Consider the following 24036-nt stretch of genomic DNA (forward strand, 5'->3'; position numbering starts at 1 on the left):
GCCCCTCTAGCCAATCACAGGCCCTAAGGAGGGGTCATAGGAATTCTGTGCATAGCCCATTGGTCAGAAGTAGGGGAAACCCAGACTTGAGGTCAGCACCCCGTTGGAGGGATGAGAAACTGACCTGAAGGCTGGGACGCCCAGCTGGCGCAAGAGGACTGGGTGGGTGGGAGAGCTCCCCCGGCACCTGCTCATAGTTTTGTACAGAAAGGCCATGTGTGTTCTTCCCAAGCCATTTAGTGGGATTTTGTGACAAGCGTTGGGATAACAGTCCCCTTGGAGGCCCAGGGTCCTCCTGATCCTTCCTTGTGACCATGGAGACCCTGGGCCAGTCCTCTGCTTCTGTTCTTGGTACCAGTCTCATGCATGGCACCAGCAGACGAGCATCCGCGGGCCAGCAGGGTCTGAAGATCCCTCACGGCTCAGGTCCTGAGGAGACGGGAGGCTTGGGATGAGCACACCCTCTCGTCTCCTTGTCTGGCTCCGTCTTTCTGCTCATGCGCTGGACTCTTCCCATCCTGGGGTTCCTGGGGCCACCTGGGAGGCGGCCAGCAGGTAACTGTGATGTTGATAGTAACTGTCTTGTACAGAATGACTCAACCAACCAAAAAGGGGCTCAATGTGAGAATGTAAAAGCAGTACTTGTTAGAGGGAACTCATCTTGAGAGAACGGTTCAGTCTGTTTGCATATTGGAATACTAATTAACTTCCAATTACTGCATGCAAATTGATCTTTTATTTTCTGATATTTTCAGAGTACAAAACTAGTCAAATATTCTCTACGTATAGTTAATGGACAGGAACACATTTTACAAAGGTTCCAACAGATTAACAATAAGAATGGCTTACAATGCTCCCAGAATGAGTTTCTGATATCAGAATCACAAATGCCATTTTATGATGGACATCAAATGGTCTGAGAATAATTGATTTTCTGCTGTGTCTAAGGGAAAAAAATCCTTGAAAAATTAGGGCCACAACACGTAGCAAATATCTGATCCTCCGCTCTGAGCAGAGAGTCAGGGCAGGCACATGAAATTCAGCACATTACGAGGATTTTTAAGCACCATTCCGCATAATCGCTTTTCACGATACACAGGACGTTCCCTATCAACTGCAACGCGTAAGAGTTCACATTCAATGCTTTTAACAGTTTGCGAGCATGGACGCTGATCACGTGACTGTTCTGATAAAGGGCAAACTATTAATTGGAGTCCTATCTTTCCAGGATGGGTAATTCTTCCAATTTTGAAAATTATTATTCACCCTAGACTGTTATCTATGAATTGTTCATCCAATTTCAAGCTATAACTACTATTTCCACTGACCAAAACAGGCATATTCTTAATATTCAATTATGGCCTCTCATGCTACGAGTATAAAATATGATTTCACTATGCCATTCTTTAAAACAATCATGGGGCATCAATGTGAGTAAATGTGACTGTCAACCAAGCATTGATATTCAAAAAAATTGACACATTTGGACACACAAACATACATTTTTGCTCCCTGAATTTCATTTTATTTATGGGAAACTGCTATGATTTTAAGGGAAATATCCATTTTTATTCTGCCTATAAATTTTAAAACATGGATATATTATGGTAACCATAAGAAAACTCTGTCTTCAATAGTCCCTCAAGAAAGTCATAAAGGCATTCTGCTCCCATGCCTTAGCAAGTGCGACAAAGCTCGTCCTAGAAACGCTGGCAGAGTTTGCTGTGTTCCACAGGAGCCATGAATCGAGAAGTTCAAGTCCCTTTCTCCTAAGGAAGCCAGCCAGCAAGTGTGGCCGCGGCCTCACAAAGGAGAGTCGCCATACAGCGATAGGACCTCAGGGCGTCAGGGAGGCTGCGCCTAAGCGATAAGTTTCCCTCTATTATACTTTTCCTAATTAAGCTGTATCATGGTTTCACTGAGGATGGCGAGAGAATTATTTGGAGAAACGCTGATGAGCTTCCATGATTGCGGCTAATTAATACGAGTACCATTTCAGGCCGAAAAGTCTCTCTGGCTTCTGCTCTCAAAAAGTCGACCGATAAATGAACAGGAGTTAATGGGAGACCATCATGGGTCACAGCTCCAAACTTCCAATTTTCCCAAAGCCCAAGCAAGGAAACTGAGACCAGAGAGGAGAAACCCGGGCCCTGAGTCATTACTGTGCAGGTGAGAACCAGAGCGAGCCTGTCAGTCAGGGCCCCGTGGTATTACAAACAAGGTACAGTAAACCTTCCCACGTGGCTTCTCTTACGTCTGTTTATTTATGTGAAAGGCAGAGTGACAGAGAGGGGGAGAACTTTCACCAGCCAATTCACTACCAAAATGCCTACAATGACTACAGCCGGGCCAGACTGAAGGCAGGAGCCTGGAACTCCATCCAGGTCTCCCACCCTCGAGCCACCCTCTGCTGCTCTCCCAGGTGCATCAGCAGGGAGCCGCATCAGAAGCAGAGCAACCAGGATTCAAACCAGGGCTCTGACGAGGGCCGCCCAGTTGCTTAACCAACCACACCACAGTGTAGACGCCCAGCTGGTCTCTGAAGCCAGCCAGAGCCAAGCAGGCAAGTTCTCGTGAGAAATCGTACACAGGACGAGAACACCGACGTGAGCATCACGTGGAAAACGCCAGCCTTAAAACACGGCCGGCCACTCACCACCACATCAGTCCTCATTTTCCCAAAAGTCTTGATCAAGTGGGCATAGTGGTAATCTTCCATCTGTCGTAAAATCGCCGTCATGCAGGCCACGAAGTTTCCCTGCAAAGCAATCGAATGACACGATTAGGCGGAGAGGGGCATCACTCATGGAAAAACGGTGTCACTCAGGATTCTGAGACTGAGAACTCAGGAGACCGTGGACCCTGCACAGGATGCCCCGAGTCCCGCCACCCTCCACCCAAGGCTGACCAGTGGATGGGTACTGGCTACCGCCAGCCTCAGGGCTCTGTCCGTGTGTCTGTGTGTGGTGGTGGGGGTGGGGGTGTCTGTGTGTGGTGGTGGTGGGGGGGTGTCTGTGTGTGGTGGTGGTGGTGGGGTGTCTGTGTGTGGTGGTGGGGTGGGGGGTGGGGTGTCTGTGTGTGGTGGTGGGGCGGGGCGGGGCGCTATGCTTCATTCTCCCTAACTGCATTAGGTATCTCCCAAAACCAGGCTGTCTAGCCTGCAGCAACAAGCTTTCAAAGTCTTTGCATTCAATACACAAAAAATGAAAGGCAGGTGAACATCACAGCCATTTATATGCTGTGCTTTTTGGGAAACGTGTCATTCTTATTTTGAGGCAAGATGTGTGCACAGTCCTTCCCCTTGGGCCACGGCGAAGAGAGATCTTTCTCCGGAAGACCTGACGGATCCCTCATGGCCAGCTCAGAGGTGATCCCGCCGGCTCCGTGGTGAGTGATGCTCTCCTTCTCCAGCTACAGGAGGACCGGAGAGCGAGCCTGGCTCCTCAGAACGCCAAGTGGGAGACGGCGGAGGCCTCCTGCCAGGGAGAGCCAGGCGGAAAGGAAACGAGGGAAGAAAACAAGAAAGCAGCCAACAAAACCCAGCGTGGAGAAGGAAGGCTCCCGACAGAGGGCCGCTGCAGGCGGCCGGGCGCTGTGGGCTCCGGGCGGCCAGGGGCTCAGCAGCCCCGTTCAGTGGACTGCCATTCACTGCCATTTCTCATTCCTACTGCTTCTGGCTAACGCCATCATCCCTGCTTTTAAATATCTCCCCCTCAATTAATGGCACTTTTAGAAACCTAACACATATATTTTTCTCTCATTAAAAGAGTACAACTCTGGTAAAATTATGGGAGGAGGCAAAACTTTGCGACACGTCCCTACTTCTCCCCCATTAAATGAGCTCCCAAATTGCATGCTTTTACTAACTCCGCTTTTACCAGCAATATATTTGAATGCCTAAGTGTCTTTTATGTTAATTTGGGATATGCCCGCTGCAGAGAAGCGCTGAAGTCCAACACTTCTCCAATCCGTTTGATATCTGTAGTGTGCGTGCATTCCACAAACCAAACAAATACCACAACGACAACACAGTATCTTCCATTTGACCAGAAACATACATTGTTTGTGCGTGACGGATAATTGCCGAGATTTAGATTCCAAGGTGTGGAGTTCAGGAACAACACTTGTTCCACACTGGAGGGAGGATTGGTGCGACAGCACGACATTTACAAGCGTGCACATTCAAATGGCACTGCACCGAGCTGGGAGCAGCCACCTGTGTGTCCCGGCCATGCATTACGAGATGCCACCCTTAGACAATCGCCTACATGTCATCACGTGTGTTCGCGCACTGCACTGAGGTCACCAGACCCTGGAGACAACCACAGGACGAATCTCCTTCTTCACCCATTGTACAGGCAGAGAAACTGAGGCTGACTGGTTCTACCCTCTGAAGGAGTAAATGGCAACGCTGGCTGTGAAATCAGCGCTCTCCGGCTCTCAGGCAGGTGCCTAGTGGCTGCCCTAACTTCATTCCCGGCCACGCGGTGCACATCTTTGTTCTTTTTCTGAGAAATCGTCAGTCCACGGCTCTCCCACTCTGCAGTCATCAGGGAAAGCGGGACAAGGGCGAGGAAGGAGGAACAGTTGCACCCAAGGCAGCCGCCTGTGACCAGGTCTTTTCCTGGGAAGGACGAGCAGCCCAGCCCAGGGAGAAGGCTGAGGCAGTCCCAGTCCACCGGGAGGTGCTAAGTGAACCTGCTACAGTGCAAAACAGCCCAAGCGTGGAGACTCCCACACTGGAACCGCTGATCTCCACTTGGCTGTTACAATCATTGTACGCGATGTGCTTCACTCAGCAGATCAAGTTCAAAGTAGAAAGAGAATCCCTCATGACCCTGAGGGATCACGAGAACACGGAGGCCCTGAGTATGCGGCTCCATGGAGGTCAAGCGGCAGTGCACCAGGGTCGGCCAGGCACTTGAACTTGGGCACAGTCAATTTGAGGGCAGGCTGCTATGGGTGCTGAGAAATTCAGGCAAGGCCAAGGGCAGGGGAGCCGATCTGACACAGAGAATACAGGAGAACACAGTGATTCCATATGCACGGTCCTGGGAAGATGTACGTTTACAGTGGAGAACTCGTCTCCCTGGAAACGCATGGCACGGAGAAGCCAACCCAGTGGCCCCTTGTGTGACAATCATGGGGACTAATGTGAGCAGGTCTGGGAGGGCCCGGAGGACCGCTGGGCAGAGCCGTGCCCTCTTCAAGAAACTCAAAGGAACGTCTGCTCTGAAATAAACTGCGTGGGGTCGTCTCTCCTTTCCTAGGGGATGCCAGTCTTGCTATCTCCAAGTAGAAGTTCAGGACCCCACTAGGAAAGAGCTCATGCACGTGTTAGCGCTCACAGCAATGCTCCCCTCTGCTCCCTGTCCCCCAGGGACAGAGCCCCATCCTTGGGGCACCAGCCTCTTACAGGGATGCATCACCGCTGGCACGAACACACAGAAGCCCGGCAGGTGCACCTGTGCTTGCCAGGGTGGACAGAGCAGGTGTCTATGGAGGCCGCTTTCAAGACCACTCACACAATAGGAACCAAACGGGGGAGAACTGCGGACAGGAACCTTGAATTCTGTAGGCTCAGGAGACAATCAGCACTCTGCGCTTTAACTGACTTATTTTAGATGCACTTAGAGGAGTCCTGGGCAGCTTTTATTTTTAAGTGATGGGCAGGCTGGTGGTAGTCCGGTGAAGAGCTCATCCTGGGACTTGAAAAATAAATAAATACAAACAAGACATGTTCTTTATAACTTCAAAGCAATGCAAAATAAGGGCAGAGAAGTCGGGCTACACTTGCAGAGCATTTAAAAACCAGGCCATCGAATGCCTAATAATCAAAAATGTGAAGCTCATTAGTAATCAAAGATGAAAATGATATATCATCATTTGCCTGCTGAAATAGCAAAGAAGTATTTAAGTGATGATAATGTTCGCAAGGGTGCAGGGAACGAGGACTCTCCTGCACTGCTGGTGGGAGCATAAATTGCTGTAACCTTTTTAAAAAGAGATCTGGCAATCGGGTTGAAAAGCCTTGAAAAAAATGCTCATCTCCTGAGTACTTCTACTTCTAACAATCCACCTGAAAAGTAATTCAAAATAGGAAATTTTGTGCCAACCCATGTCCATTGTATTACAGAACATATCTAAAGGTTAAACAGCAGGTACTATGAGGGGTCGCAAGACAAAATAGAGGGCGCCCCACCCAATCCTAATCTCTGATAAACAACGAAAAACAAGCATGTGTTACATGGCACATACATGTTCTAGAAAATGTTATTTGTTCTTTGCTTGAAGTTCACATTGAACCGGGTGTCCTGTATTTTCACTTGTTAAATCAAGCAATCATACTATCATGTTACCATAAATTATTGTGCAACCACTAAAACATTAACATTAACCAATCAAATATGGAATGTTTTGATAACATGAGAAAATGTTTGAAAAACAAAACTGGAGGTAATCACATATACATAGCTCAGCAATACAAACAATATTTTCACAGAGAAAACAAAAAATGACTAGGAAAAAAAAGACTCCAGGTCATCATCAGGGAGGGAGAATAATAAGTCCAGATTACAGCAGAAAATACATTAATATTTTTAAAGGTGGCCCCGAGGAGTGCCTGGTTCCAGGCTCAGCTGCTCTGCTTCTACTCCAGCTTCCTGTTGATGCACACCCTGGGTGACAACAGATGATGGCTCACGCGGTCGGGTGCTCCCTTGGGAGGCCTGGATTTGGTCCAGGGCTCCAGGTGTCAGCCTAGCCCTTGGTGTTGTGGGCGTTTGGGGACCAAAATGCAGAATGAAGATCTCTTTCCTTATCTGTCTCTGTATTTCTGTCTTTCAACTAAAATGAAAATACATGAATAAAAAGGTTTCCAGCAGTCCTCAAACAGAAAATACCTCATCTGGGAGGATGGGTCAGTACTCCTGCCCCCACGTCCTGAATCTCCTAGTCTCTCATCCTCAGACATCTTTCCCAGGGCTCCCCCTATCGGTATGGGTGTGCACTGCTCATTGAGAGCTGGACTGGACTAACCTCCCACCTTGCCAACCTTCCTCAGTTCTAAACGTCTGTACCCCACTGTGTCAGGTAGGTGGCAGGTGGCATGGGGCACAGGTAGCATGGGGCACAGGTAGCATGGGGCACAGGTAGCACGGGTGACAGGTAGCATAGGTGACAGGTAGCATGGGTGACAGGTAGCATGGGTGACAGGTAGCATGGGGCACAGGTGGCATGGGTGACAGGTAGCATGGGGCACAGGTGGCATGGATGACAGGTAGCATGGGGCACAGGTAGCATGGATGACAGGTAGCATGGATGACAGGTGGCATGGGTGACAGGTAGCATGGATGACAGGTGGCATGGGGCACAGATAGCATGGATGACAGGTAGCATGGGTGACAGGTAGCATGGGTGATAGGTAGCACGGGTGACAGGTAGCATGGATGACAGGTAGCATGGGGCACAGGTAGCATGGGTGACAGGTGGCATGGGGCACAGGTAGCATGCGGCACAGGTAGAACTGAGCACCCACAGAATGGAAGACAATGCAGCACGAGCTGAGGTGCACACAGGCAGAATGGAACACAGGCAGAAGGGAAGGAAGAGTGGAGCTGTCCTGGCACGGAACACAGGTGGTGACAGGCGAGCTGAATTGATGTGAGGTGTCCCTGCAAGATAGAGAGAGAGAAGTGAAAAAGAGGCTGGAGGATGGAAACATGGGAGGGATGCTCCTGTCAGAGTCTCTGCCCAGCGTAAGGTTGCAGTGTAAGTGCACCAGTTAGTGGTTCTGAAATATCTATGTGAAAGGCACAGGAGCACAGACAGGTCTCCCACCCTCTGCTTCACTCCCTAAATGTCTGTCACAGCTGGGGCGTGGCCAGGCCAAAGCCAGGAGCCAGGAGCCAGGAGCTCAACAGGTCTCCCCATGGATGGCAGGGGCCCAACTACCTGAGCCATCACTGTTTGCCTCCCAGGGTGCACAGGAGCAGGAAGCTAGAATGGGAAGCGGGGCCAGGACTTACATGCAGCCACTCCAATGTGGGATGCAGGCTGCCCAAGCAGTGCTGAATTCTACCCCAAATGTGTGAATTAGAGGGAAAATCCCAAGGTTTAACTCAGCTTCGAGGAATTCACGCTTAGCCTTGTGACTGGGTAGGAAGCTGCTCTTGGTAATTCCGTAGAGAACAGCCATGTCACTCACCCTGGCCTCCCCTCCGCATGCAGCCCGCGTCCACTCTCCGGGACACACAGCCAGGATGGCTCTACACTCCCACGGACCTCACACCACAGAGGCGGCAATACGGCAACCAGGATCCCCGAGTGTGGAGGGAGGCAGCAAGTCTGCACAAGCAGGACCCGGGCACTGAATCCGGGCCTACACCTGCTATCCAGCGACGTCCTGCTGGGAGTGCTAGCCAAGGTCTTGCCAGGTGAGGTTTTGAAGCGGAACCTCTCATTTACGTGGTTCAATCTCACATATATGGAGGAAACAAGCCTGCCTAACACACTCACCACTAGAAAGGAAAGAAACATTAATTGTCCAGTGACCCTTTTTAAAATATCACCAAGCAACACTGGGAAAAATTATCATGATTTGGTAAATTCTGAATGCCTTTGAATTTGGGGAACATTTAGGTCCAAAAAACCAACAATGCAAAGCAGTGTTACAGAGGATACAGAGAAAGGGCATGTGAGAGTTGAGTCCATTTAGAAGGTGAGGCTGACTCAAAATCAATGTAGATACGCGCAGGTTCTTGGTTACAAAGGCTTACACAGCACAAAGCGTTTCTGCTTACTAGAAAAAAAATGCCACTGGTAGAACTATCCTAGGCTGTATTTTCTATGAGGAAATCCAAGTGAGAAAAATCAGAAATCCAAAAAGCTCAGTGAAAGTCTCCAAGCCTCCTAAGCTGGCCCAGAGTGAAACTGGCCACAGCACACAGGGGCTTCCACGCAGCAAACCAAAAACAGTTCAAGACGCACATTTATTTCCACGTCCTCACATTAACTTGGCAACAAAGAACATTCTGGAAACTATGGACTCAGACACCAGGACACAGAGAGACACAAGAGCGACTAGAGGATTCTGGGAGAGGAAAAGTGAGTGGTGAGCGATGACCTCGAGGCAGGAGGGAGGTGCTGACCCAGCGGGTGGCCTGCCCACTCCTGGAGCAGGGCCCCAGGGTGGTTCAGAACTCGAGGGGCCAGGCACTCAGAGAGTGGGGCTGCCCCGGGGTGAAATCACCAGCAGCTTTATCGTGAGCCCCCACACCTGCCTGTGCACCCAGCGTGGCCAAGACCACGAGCCCTTCACATGTGGGCAGAAGACAAGGGTGGGACCCAGCACGGCAGAGCAGAAATCCTGCAGGGGGCACTGGCTGGGAGCAAAAAACATAAATTAAGAATTTGGGGCAAATTTTTTATTTTCACAAAATAATAGAGTCAACGGTAAAAATTGTTAGATGTAATAATTATGGTCAGCAAGCAGCAGGATACAGGCTCAAAATCCAAAAGTTGTCTTTCTATACACCAGCAGTGGACCGTCCAAAAGTGAAAGTCAGAAAAAGAAGAACATCAGAATATTTGAGGAAAAAGTGTCAGACTTACATATTCAGTAATGTTGGCATTGAAAATGCTGGGAAAGTAATGAGAGCTTTACACAAATGCAAAGACGCCCACGTTCATGGACAGGAGGACGTAGTAGGGCTGACAGGACAGTGCTCACCAGACGACCCGCAATTCAGCACCACCCTATCACAGCTCCAGCTATGAGACACATCCGTGATCACATTTCTAGGAAATGTTCAGGGCAGGCAAATGTGAGCCAGGAAGTGGGGAAGCCACAGCCAGGGGCTGGGGCGTGGAGGGAGGTGAGGGGGTGACTGCTAATGGGGACAGGTTTCTTTCAGGAGTGGCAAAAATGCTCTAGAAGAATGCTAGGAGCTCCGTGAATGTGCTGCAAAGCACGAAGCTGCAGACTTCAAATACATGAACCTAAGGTACAGGAGTCACCATTTAAAAACCACGAACATTTTCAATATAAAAATTAATGATATGAGGCGGCGCCGCGGCTCACTAGGCTAATCCTCCGCCTTGCGGCGCTGGCACACCGGGTTCTATTCCCATTCAGGGCGCCGGATTCTGTCCCGGTTGCCCCTCTTCCAGGCCAGCTCTCTGCTGTGGCCAGGGAGTGCAGTGGAGGATGGCCCAAGTGCTTGGGCCCTGCACCCCATGGGAGACCAGGATGAGTACCTGGCTCCTGCCATCGGATCAGTGCGGTGCGCCGGCCGTGACGGCCATTGGAGGGTGAACCAACGGCAAAGGAAGACCTTTCTCTCTGTCTCTCTCTCTTTCACTGTCCACTCTGCCTGTCAAAAAAAAAAAAAAATTAATGATATGATCTATGACAGTTTCTTTAGCAGGGCGAGCCTATTCAGAACGTAAAGGCCACGGAGAGCCAGACGTCTTGCCGTGAGACTGTGGAGAGCCACAGATGAGACGACGGCCCTCAAACATTGTGCAGAAGCATGGGAACCGCAAAAGCTGCCCCCGAGGGCTGGGGACTGTGTGGACAGTGCAGGGACAGCGGGCTCTCAGGACCAGGGAAATGACTGGCCTTGACCGCGTCATACAGCGCTCGTGTTGAAAGTAGGGATGCACTGGGAGAACCCTCCCCACGTTCTGTTCTCTATAGAAAGCTGCGATTGATTTACTTTGTAGTGTTGAAATAAAAGCAAGACAGCACTCCACCCCTTCTTGGAGTTTCTTTCTTGCGTGTTTTCATATCCTATGGAATTCCTTTAAGGCTACCTCAAAACCCTCTAAGAACTGGGTGGGAGGGGGAGTGTGAGAACTCAGAGACGACGACTCTAGCAGGGAGGCAGAGACCACGTGCTGTCTACAGAGATCTCACTGCTGCGCCCTGCGCAGGTATTCCCTGTGCTGCCACTTAAATAACTGAGAGAAGACATGAGAAAAAGATTGAATCAGGTACCCTCCTTAAAGCTGGGGTTCACGGAAAAATGAGCGTCTTGTTACAGCATGAACTACAGACCCTTCCCAGTTACACAGCCAGGGTTTCTCCAGCGAATTTCAGTCTTGTGATGCCATCATGTGAGGAATGGCTAATTTGTATTCATTTAGTTTCCAAAATATTATAGCTTTCTTAGTTTACAACAAAACACTGAATAGAGAATGTTGGAAAAAATTCAACTACACAAAACTGAAAACCATATGGTTATAAAATACATTAATGTCATTTACTAGCTATTTTAGACTGCTAGCCGCAGAATTAAACCTCTATCTTAAATTTAAATTGAGTGCTTCACTGAATTCATAGAGTTCTAGTATCTCACATAATTCCAGACACTATAAGGAAAGAAATCTAATTTTAAAAACAAAATCAATTTCAATTTTACTGTAGCAATAATTGAAGGAAGATGTTTGTAAGATAAATACACCAAAAGGGAATATTTGGATATTAAGTTACCCATAACAATTATTTGCTACTTATTCGACATAATAATTTAAATACCTATTCACATTTGTTATGAAGAATAAAAATAAATTATGAGCAAATTTTACATATAAAAAGTATACTTTATGGTATAATGAGGGATATATACTTAGTATACAACTTCTTAAAATAATTTATTTGATGCTAACACAAGATAGTAAAGCAGAAAGTTTTACATCTTATTTTTATAAACTCAATAAATCAGATCATATGAGAGTCTTGGAGAGTGTGGGATTTTCCAAGTTTTAACCCATGATGCACAGCATCAGAGAACACAACACAAGGAAAACAAGAGTAAGCAAACACTTGTGAAGGGGGAACCACAGTGATTACATAGTTTCCTATGAGACACAGAGAGAGACACAGAAAGAAAGAGGTGGGGAGAGGAGGAGGGCAGAGTGAGCTTCTACCCACTGGTTCACTCCCACAACACCTGCAAAAGCCGGAACAGGGTTGGACAAAAGCCTGGTGCCAGGCACTCAATCCAGGGCTCCCATGCGAGTGACAGGGATCCAGGCATGTGAGCCATCACCTACTGCCTCTGCAGGTGTGCATGGTCAGGAAGCTGGGATCAGAGCTGGAGCCAGGAATCAAACGTAGGTACAGGACGCAGGTGTTCTAAGCTGCACCTGAACCACCAGACCAGACACCTGCCCCTACGTACTTCTTCACTGATTGCTGTCCATAAAGATACCATTACCACCACAGCTACAGATTAATATTGAAATCTGAATCGCAATGGGCTGCCTCTGCATGATCCATGAACAGGTACTGTCCTCAATTTTACAGGCATGGTTTAGATGAAGGGGTAAGGAGGAACAATGCTCCATACCGACTGTTAAATTAATGAATCAAAAGGATGCTAAGATGTGTTGTGAAATGCAGTATCATTGTATCATGAAATGCAGATAATAGGTTATAAGTATTTCTTATAAAACACTCACTCACACATGCACAATAAATGTGTAGACTTTCTGTGATTACATGCCCCAGTGCTATCCATCACTTGCAGCAGCCCATAGCTTTCCTGCTTCAAATTACACAAGCACGAAAGTGATCTGGACATCTATTGTTTTGTTTTGTTTTGTTTGTTCTGTTTTTTGACAAGTAGAGTTGTAGAGAGTGAGAGAGACAGAGAGAAAGGTCTTCCTTCCGCTGGTTCACTCCCCAGTGGCCGCTACGGCTGGCACTGCACCCATCCGAAGCCAGGAGCCAGGTGCTTCCTCCTGGTCTCCCATGCGGGTGCAGGGCCCAAGCACTTGGGCCATCTTCTCCTGCCTTCCCAGGCCACAGCAGAGCTGGAATGGAAGGAAGAGGAGCAACCGGTACTAGAACCCAGCGCCCATATGGGATGCTGGCACTGCAGGCGGAGGATTAACCAAGTGAGCCACGGCACCGGCCCCTGGACATCTAGTCTTAAAAGCGCTACAGCAGCAGAGGGTGTCTCAGTGTGTGGTGCCAGGAAGGGCTGCTCGGGAGCTGTGCACCTGCCCGGCAGGTGTTCAGAGGAAAGCATAGGAGGCTGAGCACACAGCCCATGGGTATCCTACCCGACCCTTCACACAGACCTGAAGACATGAAGGTCCCCATGATTTGGAGAAAATGGGTCTACTTGCAAAGTGCGTAAGAAACAGAGGGGATGAGTGTCTAACCAGAAAAAGCCTCAAGCCAGTGCAGAGAACTCGCCAGCACAACACTGTACATGCGTGCACTACGTGGAAATCACTGAGTTCCCAGGGGTGGGCAGAAGCAGCCGCACCCAGGGTGACCAGGAAGGGAGCTTGGACCACGCCTGTAGCCCAGACCAATGGAGCCCTGCCAAACGGACATCAGCGGTGGCCTGAAGAGGCTCCCCAGGGCCCATGTGGGACAGTTGGGACAATCTATCAGGATGGACAAGGACAACAGAGAAACTTGTACATCACATGAGGAAAACAATCCATGCCTCCGTACAGACGCTCGGGGTGGGGGGAGGCTCTCTACGCTGACAAACGTGCAAGGAAGTGGCGAGTTAGGGCGCCAAGCTCAGCTCCTAACGCAGAGGCTGCTCCCGGCAAGGATCCGCTGAGACCAGGAGGAGAAAGGTCTCTGGGGTCCCAGCCATCAGTCTGAGAGGTCGCCCCAGAGTCCTTCTGTGTAGCCCTGGCCTCAGCAAGTGGGGCAGTGCTAACCACACAGCACCACTTACATCGGATCATGAGTGCATGAACAGACTCAGAACACGGGACACAGACCGGACCCTGGCCTGGACTCAGACTAAGTCCCTGGGGAACAGCTATGCCATTACAACCGGGAGAGGTGGCATGAAACCACCGGGGATGCCGAGTCATGACAGCGAAGACCAAATCTGGTTCTGGCAAGACACCCATTCACGTTACACCTGCATGCAAACTGCACTGGAGGAAGGGCTGGGAGACGCCAGCCGGGCAAATGTGAACCTGCAGTGACCCTGGCTGGCAGGTGCGCAGGCTCCACTGTAATGTTTGTCATCAGCGTTTCTGTACATACGGAAAATCTTCCGAAATACTTCCTCCCACAGTCTAGTCAGAAGACATACTTGACAACAATTAATTAAGACTCAATGTTACAAATAATATTGAAGGGAGTTATTACAGACTGCCAAGTGAATTACAAAGAGGACGTAGTTCTTGCCTAATCAAAGTAGCTATTATTGAATTTAATAACAGAACTACAAGCTATGATTTAGATATCTTGATCCACACTTTAGCGGGGGTGGGAGAAAAAGTGAAGAGGATTAAAGAGCAGGAATATTGGCTCCGGAAAATGTCCGATGAGCTAAAGTAGAAGAAATGGAGGGTTCTACTGGTTTCGCATGTAGAGCTTACCACATGCATTCCTCTTAAATGCAGGAATAGTGACTTCATTTGGAACATTCGCTGTACAGGTGCATCCTGGTCTACCAAATACAGCACGGTGACAGCAATAAGAGGAGTAAAATGTCCCGCTCTCTGCCACAAACAGCCCCCAACAGCACACCCAGCCCTTCGTGTCTTATGGTATAAATTAAATGCACACAGGCCAGAACACTGGTTTAATTAATAAAGACCAATGTTACAAATATTATGAAAGTGGGTATTCCAGATTTCCAGGCAAATTCCAAGGAGAAAGCATTTCTTCTCCAGGAAATACAAGAGGTGAAGGCTTCAGAGGCAACGGTGTGGAATAACTGCTTGGCCAAGACGGAGGCAGCTGTGTCAGTGAGGCCTGAGCGCCAGGCTCTCCACCTTCTTGGAGCCTCAGTGTCCTGTGGCAGAACTGGGAGAGTGACTCAAAGTGTGGAGTTCTTGCAAGATTTCAGTGATGCAGATACTTAAGGCTGTGAGCACAGCAGCAGGCTATGTAAATAAATGATGGTGATGATGATGCAGAGTAAAACACAAAACCAAACTCCGGAGGTATTTTAGGGGCCAGCATGGTGGTGCAGGTTAGGCCACCGCGTGTGACGCCGGTATCACCACATCAGAGTGCTGGTTCTAGCCGCGGCTGCTGTGCTCATGATCCAGCGTCCCGCTGAGCGCCTGGAAGGCAGTGCAGCACGGCCAAGTGCACAGGTTCCTCCCACCTGTGTTCCTGGTCTCTGGCCTCAGCCTGGCACAGACCTGGCTGTCATGGTCACGAAGGAGCAGACCAGGGGTGAAACATCGCTCTCTTTCCCTCTGCCACTGTCTACCTTGACCTCCTTCTCTCTCTGCCTTTCAGATAAATAAGTGAATAAAACTCTTTATAAAAAGTTACATTTCTATAATGAAATCCACAAAATGTTGATGACAGAATTAAATAGGACCTAAAAAAATGGAAGCTATACCATGTTCATGAATTGAGAATCTCATATTTTCTTGTAATTTGCTTCAGATCATACTGTTAGATGCCAACAGATTTAGTTTCAAAGTGTCAGCAGGCATTTATATAAAAAATATAACCAGATTCTAAACTTTATATGAAAAAGCAAGAAATAAATACATGAACAACCAAAGCAACACTGAAAAAAGTTGAAGACACACACTACCTAAGACATATCATAAAATAACAGACATAGAGAAAATATACCAGAAAGACCAGGCATACAGGTGAAACAAACTGACCATACACATATGTTAATTGATTTTCAACAAAGGTGCCATACCTTGCCCCATACTCAAAAGTTAACTCAAAATATAATATAAACCTAAATACAAAGTGTAAAGAAACCATTGGGACCTTGGCCAACACCTACATTTCTTAGGACAGAAAAAGCATGAGACTCAACAGGAAAAAATGGTAAGTTGAACTTTACCAAAGTTAAAAACTTCGAGGCTTTGAAAGGTAAAGGAAATAAAATGGAGAACACATTTATAAACTCCATATGACAAAAGTCTGTATATAAAGATCTCGGAGAAACCAAGAAAACATTTTAACAAAAATAGGCAAAAGAAAAAAAAATTGTCAGACATTTTGCCAAAACAGGACAGACATGGCCAAGATACATGTGAAAAGATTTCAAGGCCACTAGTCAAAAGGAATCTACAAATTAGAATCGCATCTACTGCAGACCGAACAGACTGGAACAGGAAGACACAAAGGAACCGAAGCTCCTCTACTCTGTGGGTGTGTCGGGAAATCGGCACTGCCATTCTGGAAGTCAGTTTGGCAGTTCTCTGTGCATTTAGTCCTACATTTACCAAGTGACCCAATGAACCCACTCCGAGGTGTTCACCCAGAACTGAAAGCGCACCCCGCCCCCGACCGCTATGCACAACTGCCAGGCAGAGACACCCGTGTGCCTGCTCTCTGCGGAATGGACAAACTGTGGCTCAGGATTGAAAAGCAACAAGTGCCTGATACCGAGGCATCAGTAAATCCCAAACACAGTATACTGCACCTGGGTGCACCTAGCTACCTAGGGTGCAGAGCCAGGCACAGGAGGCTGCATACCGCAGGAAGGCTTCGTCATGACATTCTGGAAAAGGTAAATTACAGTGACGAAAGACAGGGACTGACCACAGAGGGGCAGGGGGCACACTTATAGGAGAATGGAATTATTCTCAAGTTTGTACCTGGTGGTAATTACAGAACCAGACCTGCCAAAATTTACAACAAAAAGTGTCAATTTTACCAGATAAAGAAGTAAAACTGAAAATCACCGCTTCCTATCAGCCATATGTAATTAACAGTCCAGGGGAGACTTCTTCACTCTGACACACGAATAAAAGCAAAGACTGGCTCCAACTTACTGACACTTCCAAGTATTACAGCTTCAAATAGCTTTGCAATTCGGTTTTACAAGTCCTGGTGACTCTTGCACGTCCCATTTTTCTTGAGTATCCATGCTAATCTATTCCTTCATGAGAACGAGAGCCGTATGACTGAGTTGGCAACAAGTTACACTGGCATTCCCATTTTTCCAATTCCACGAATTCTGAAATTTCCCGAGGAGGCTGCTGATACTGCTGGGGGTGTGTCCGCACTGGTTCTGTCTACTTTATGCCACCCGGGAAGATTTTGTACTTCACATCAGATGGGCCTTAAACAGCTCTCACTTTTGGTCCTATCAGAAATGATTTTTTTGATAAGATTTCAAGTCGTCTCTACACTTTTATCTATTTGGGAAAACTGCAGAATTTAATGGGTCTATTTTCTAACTGAATTTAACTAGTTTGCTTATTTCCCCAAGTTTTTTCTTCCTCTTTGCTTTGCTGTGAGTTCCTAAACAAATCACACTAACATCTGCCAATATTTTTGTGTTGTTCTTTCTGCTCACTGGAAGTCTTAATTCTGCTTCTACACCCATGGCACAGGCGGGCAGCATCAGCAGTGTCCAGTGAAATGACCCAGCAAATCTCTGTGTTTTCACAGTGATTGTAATGGCCACGCCTTGAGGGTCCAAGCTGCAATTACTTTTTTTCCCAGCAGTCTTGCAAGAGGCAGAAGCGTGACACTGAATGGAGTGAGCCGAGCGTGGGGCTGGGTTGGCGCTCGTCAAGGAGCGTCTGGTTCCACCGTGGGCTTTGTTTACTCTTTTGCTTCAAGGAAAAGGGTTTCTTGAGGGAACAACTTGACCTCCAGTGATGATTTATCTGGGTGCGCTGAGTCACCTCTCCCCTAGGAAAGGTGCTCAGTAACTTGAACTCATCCCATGGAAGTCCTTTGGAAGCTCCCAAATCAAAGACGACCTGGAGCGTACTGCTGGCCGGGAAAGGATGCTCCAGGGGCTCCCACTGGGGCTCCGGGTCCGCGGCCTGCTCACGGCTCAGCATTTTCCTCCTTGACTTGCTCTAAGGAAAGCCGCACGGCTTCACGTTCCTCTCCTGGCTCTGCGTGAATCTGCTCCAGACGAAACTGTTCTGCCGTCTCTCAGGAGCTTCTCTCTCTGCTCCGTCAGCCTCAAGTGAAAGGCGACAGGCCTCCTCCTGCTCTCCTTCAATGTGTTCTCTGGCTTCACGTTCATCCTCGTCCTTTATGTCTTCCTGCTGCTGGACTGTGCAGATCTCCACTGACGCCATGAGCCTCATCCACTGTTGTGTTGCCTTGGATCACGTTTAACACTGCGTTAGATATCTGACCGCATTCCCATAATAACTAGGAAAAGTGGACACTCAGAGCCATCACTTTGGATGCTGGTTTAAGTCCAGAAAGCACAATACAAAAGTTGCATTTTATGTTCTACTTAAAACTATTGGTTGAACTCTGTAATTAATACACAATTACTCTTAGGTGTTTAATTAATGCTATAACTAGTACTCAAATAGTACTTTACACTTTGTGTTTCAGTGTGGGTGCAAAATGTGGAAATCTTTACTTAATATATGCAAAATTGATCTTCTGTATATAAAGATAATTGAAAATTAATCTTGATGTGAAGGGAAGGAGAGAGGGAGTGGGAGAGGGAAGCGTTGTGGGTGGGAGGGATGTTATGGGCGGGGGAAGCTATTGTAATCCATAAGCTGTAATTTGGATATTTATGTTCATTAAATAAATAAAAAAAAAAAGTCCAGAAAGCACTGCTAAGCCACGGTTCAGCTATACCAACATCAGCCTAACAAATATGTCACGGATGTTGTTACAACATCAGCACTGAGCAGCAGAACGAGTGGGCCAGCGACGAAGTCCAGCCCCAGAAGCACATAATACGGATGCTTTCACACTCTTGCTACGAGGGCTGTAACGGTTTTCCCACACCCAATGCTTTCACACTCTTGCTACGAGGGCTGTAACAGTTTTCCCACACCCAGCAGAATTCTCACAACTTCATTATACAAGGTCAAGGTATAATAAAAAAATTAGAAAATCAACCTTTGTTTTCTTTATTGTGAAAGGCAGAGTTACAGAGAGAGGTAGAGACACAGAAAGAAATCTTCCATGTGCTGGTTCACTCCCCAAATGGCAGCAAAAGCCAGGGCTGGGCCAGGCCAAAGCCAGGAGCCAGGAGCTTCTTCTAGGTCTGCAACGTAGGTGCAGGGGCCCCAGCACTTAGCCCACCTTCTGCTGCTTTCCAAGGTGCCTTAGCAGGGAGCAAGATCAGAAGTGGAGCAGCCTAGACTTGAACCAGCACCCACATGGGATGCTGGCACTGCAGGTGCTGGCTTAACCTGCTATGTCATAGTGCTGGCCCCCAAATCAACAGTTTTTATTGCCTTAAGCACTGAGGAAGGCCCACTGTGTTCAGGCACCGTCCCTGCAGCCCCCATGACCCCCCCGTTCTATTGGAGCCAACTGACGGGGAGTTTACTGGCAGTGGAGTTTAGACATTGACTGGCATCCCAAGAAGACCGTATGGTGCTGGAATAAGTTCACAGTCACACACTTGGGGGGTAGCTGTGAAGTTTCCATAGCACGATTCGTGAAAAAATCATTTCTTACATGTTTGTTCAATGCAAAACATATTCAAGGGAATATGTATTTAATACACGGCAATGTGTCCACTGTTACATCAAAATTGCTCATATATCCAGATCTCAGCTTATTATTTTGAAATGCACTACATGTATTTTGAAATACATCACAAGAGGCCGTTCTATAAACTTATCTCAGTTTAGAGATGCAGAGTATAATTAGCAAATGGGGCTGTAGCATTGTTCATTCTGGTGACCACCAGGATTTTAAGTACGAATAGAAAACATTGGTTTATTGAAATCATCTCCTTGTACAAAAGTCATTTATGATGGATCTTCATGGAAAAAAAGTATGGCTTTCAAGATCCTTTTGCAACAAAATAACCTGATGTTTCACTTTCACTTCTCCACAAGCTTCTTGAAGTTCCAACGTATTTTAGAGGTTGATTTTTTTTACTTATGACAATCGTGGACATTTCAGTTAATTGCCTTACACATGAGTTAAGAGACCATGACAAATCAAATCTGCTTCCCGTTACCTGAACCCAAGATTCTAATCACATGTCATGTGGAGAAGATGCAAATTGGAAGTCACTTTGCAACAGATGTTCAGTCAAGATTTTTTATTTTTTTTATTAATCTTGCTTAGACAAGATCTTAACAGCATGCAGTGGAAGGTAAACCCACAAAGTGGTACCATAACGACTAATTTTAATTACTTCCCAGAATCACTACTTGTTTGCAAAATTGAGTATGTTTTTCACAAGCTAATTATCTGCTACACAGTTAAAAGTTTACAAAATGTAATGCTCCTAGTTCCTCTCTAAACAAGGCGCAAAAGGGATAATGAAATGAAGCGGACTTGTGTTGAATTTAAATCAGCTGCTTTGGTGTCATCAAGGAGCAAAAAGCAGAAATCTAGGTTGATCACTTAAGTAGAAACAGGATCCATAGGAGACATTAACTTCAAAGACTCAGAAACCTCGGGAAGTCAGGTGAGCGAGGTAAAACCCTTATCACAAACAGGTGATCAGAGTGCCAGTGCTGCCCGCGCACAGGCCTACACGGCCGTCTGTGCACCTGAGACTTGCTGCACCCCGCCCAACACGTCCCCGACTCTGCCCCCGTCCCAGTCACGGCTCCTCCGCACTGGCCAGCACCCGGTCCTTGGCCTGGCTCTCCCTTCCCTCTGTGAAGGTCCCTCCCCTGGACAAGGACCTGGATCCGGGTCCTGTTTCCCAGGCTTTGCCTGCTGCCTTCCACGTCAACTTCTAACACATCCCCAGGCCCCAGGCCCCCGAGGCCCTCCTTCTGCCTTCTCCACACGTCGGCCGCCTTCAGACAAAAGACACGCTCCGTCTTCCTGGAGCACCGTTCACCCTCTCTCCTCGCTAGAACATAAACTCCGTGAGGACAGCGATCTTGGCTGCATGCTGGTGGCTCCCCTGTGCCTGGAAGAGACCCTCACCAAACAGCCCTGACACAGCTCACCGGACAGCTCACTCAGCCCTCAGCTGGTTTTTAAGATCGTTCAAAGGCAAAGCAAGAGGGCCTGGTAGACACAAGCGGAAAGGACCATCAGCTATTCTGCCATGTCTCTAAAGAAGGATTCTCTCAATCTTTGATGAAGTTAAGATTTCATTTCTAGTCTTTAAGATCCTCAAACCTACAGCTAAACGGCATTATTCCAGAGAAATTCAGGCATCAAAGAATGTTTTACAATTAATTTAAAATGTGTATTCGGAGACACTGAGTGTACCCAAATTTTGTTGAGCCTATGGCGCTGACTTCTTTTTTTCCAAATACCTCCGTGGTGGGGTTTGCAGAGAGGCGCTCAGAGACACAGCAGAGTCCGTCTGGTGTTTCTCTAACCAGAGCTCTCTCTGTGTCAGGGTTTCAAAGCAAACTCCAACCCTGCCTTGACAAAAAACAGTTGCCTATAAGTCTTCACACAAAGAATCCAGGTCAGGACAGACACTCTGGAGCAACAGTGTGAATGACAAGAAGTAGCAGGTGCAGACGCCCGGCTCCGGCATCAATCCTCAGAGCAGAGGTGGGGGCTGCAGGGCACCCTGAGGAGGCAAGGGTGGTACGGGGGTGGGCTTTACCCTAGACTGGGGTCTTAGAGCAAGCACCCATCCATTTCTTCACCACTGCTTGTTGGGGCCCAGGAGGGTGGGCTATGAATGAAATGCACCCCTGGCTTCCACCTCTGTCTACTGAGAAATGACCCATCAAGGGGGGAAGTGCATGCAATGGGATAGGCCCAGGATGGGGTGTCCTGCTTCTGCAGAGGGTGCCTCAACAGTGAAGGTGGAGACACAGGGGACCTGGGGCTGACCCCGCAGAAGTGCCGAGTAATCACCAGGGTAAAGGTGTCAGAGCTGAGAGCCAGGAGCCCCACAGGCCTCTTCATGTGGGCTGGGAGGGATGGAACATGGTCCTGAGACAGACAGGCGGGCCCCAGCTCCCAGCCTGTGTTCTGGGAGGCTGGCACGCCGATGTTCCGGCTGGTGGCATCAGCCCCTTCTGCCCTGTGTTGGACCCTTGCTCAGGAGCCAAGAAATCCCAGTAGGCAGGTGAAGTCTATTTGCCTTTACATTTCCTGTGTCTCACACACATTCAAGTTGCAAATTTAATCTCTGTCCAGGACTCCAGCGCCCTCATCAGCATGGGGAGACACCTGCCAGTTAGGGGCACTACAATGACCCTGGCAGTCACTTAGAAATGAGCATCTCCTGGAACAAACTCTTACAAAAGCCACCTCTCACTTGACGCTCCATTTTCACACTCCACACAAATCCCATGCCTGCGACCCGGAGTGAAAAGGGGAAAGGGCACCTGTGAGTCCTAAGCTCTGTATCCAACAGCTGGGATGCAAAGTGCTAACGGCCAAAGCAGCCCCAACTCCTGAGCCGGGAATCCTCCCGCGGATGTGCAGTTAATGAGACAGAACTAACAGAGCTCTTCCATGGGTCACTCCCAGTCTGGAGCACCCGGCGTGAAGAGTGAGCAGAGTGAAGAGTTCTGCTGCATCCCATGGGGGCATTTCTCTGGGACCTAGAGTGAGAGAAAGAAACAGCGAGACTCACAGACCGGGTGACGCCCTGAGTCCAGCCCTCTCTCCTGCCCCTGGACGGGGAAGCCCCTGCACACACAGCCTGCACCTGAAGAGCTCTGGGCCTCACTGACTCAAACATGTATTTTCTGCCTTGAGTAATGGAACGCACAATTATCAAAAAACTGTCAGTTTAGTGCTTAGAAAATTCAATTCCATGAGCCTTAGTAACAAATCACAATTCTTGTTCTCCTCTCCATAAACGGGTTTCTACATTTTTTGACACATATTGTGTGACATCCAGACCTCTCTAACTCAGATTTACCCACAGGAAGAGAACACAGTTAACTGGCAGAAAAATGCGAATTTCAGGATACATTCTAAAAATATATTTTACATATGTATGATCACTTACCTAAAAGTATAGATGGCAAAGTTTATATAAATGGTGATTTTTTGATAACTGCTTCAAGTTTAATTATTAAGTATAATTTTTTCCTTCTATTCCAACAGTCTAGATAACATTCAGATTCATTAAACATACTTGAATGTTTTGCAATTTTGAGTCTAACAGAATTTGTACTGTAGGCATTTCCCTGTGCCCTTTCTGCAAAACTCCTGTTCAGATTTCCACTTGAATAATTTAAGCCATGGTTAATACATGTGTGTGTGTGTGTTACACATGTGTGTTTGAATGACAGTATTTCTAAATGGTCTGGCTTCATCTTAAAGAACACGGTCCACGGTCCAGAGTTGTTGTTTTTTTCTGGATATAATTAAATGAGTTATTAAATAACTGAGATAGAAAACACATACATGATTTTTTTAAAATGAGAGAGAGATCAATCTCCCATCAGCTGATTCACTCCCCAAATGCCCACAACAGCTGGGACTTGGCTGGGCGGAGGCCAGGAACCTGGTCCTCCATCCAGGTCTACCAAGTGAGTGGCAGGAACTCAACCGCTTGACCACCACTGCTGCCCCCAGGGCGTGCGTTAGAGGGGAGCTGGAGGAGGCGAGCCGGAGCTCAAGCCCCAGTATCCCAGTACAGGACATGAGCATCTGACCTAGCGTCTTACCCGTGAACTGAAACGCCTGCCCCACATACGTGGATTGTTAAGAAGGAGCACATCTATGTAAGCCCCAAACACGGTTCCAGACACAAAGCCAAGGAAAGACCAACCTCTTCTATCAGCTCACTTAATTCGATGGACCGGGCGGCGGGAAACGAACTCGCAGCTAACACGGCACTGCTCCCCGAGCAGCACAGGCGGGAGGGCACGGGGCCACTTCCTCCTCCGGCTTTGGAGATCCGGAACCCAAGCTCCAGCTGGATTCTCACATTCAGCTAAGAGTTCCTGGGTTCCCCGGAGACAGCGAAAGCTAAACGAGGTGCTGCAGACAAAGGCCCGATGCCACGGGAAACGCCACTTGTGAAATCCCTCCCACAGGACAAAGTGCTCGTTAGGAGCAAATAGCCGATGCTCTCCACGTTCTCGCTGCGCCCCTCGGTGACGATCACAATTAATATTCTACCAAAGAAGAAGGGACTGAAGAACACACACAAAATGGAATTATTAAACTCGAGAAAATCCCGAGGTAAATAACACCATGTTGTTTAAAGGCAT

General features: G+C 47.9%; 1 protein-coding gene across 2 annotated transcripts in view; it reads right to left on the bottom strand.

Moving 5' to 3' along the window:
• DOCK1 (dedicator of cytokinesis 1) overlaps window positions 1–24036 on the bottom strand; it is a 493657-nt gene that overhangs the window by 178969 nt on the left and 290652 nt on the right. For both annotated transcript variants that reach the window (XM_051833503.3, XM_008274844.5), the window contains exon 28: window positions 2657–2758. In XM_051833503.3, the coding sequence (XP_051689463.3) occupies window positions 2657–2758 (102 nt within the window). The remainder of the gene's footprint in view (window positions 1–2656; window positions 2759–24036) is intronic.

This window comes from Oryctolagus cuniculus, chromosome 15 (assembly GCF_051225735.1).
Source record: "Oryctolagus cuniculus isolate XC-2025 breed Fujian yellow rabbit chromosome 15, ASM5122573v1, whole genome shotgun sequence".
NCBI classification, from domain to species: domain Eukaryota; kingdom Metazoa; phylum Chordata; class Mammalia; order Lagomorpha; family Leporidae; genus Oryctolagus; species Oryctolagus cuniculus.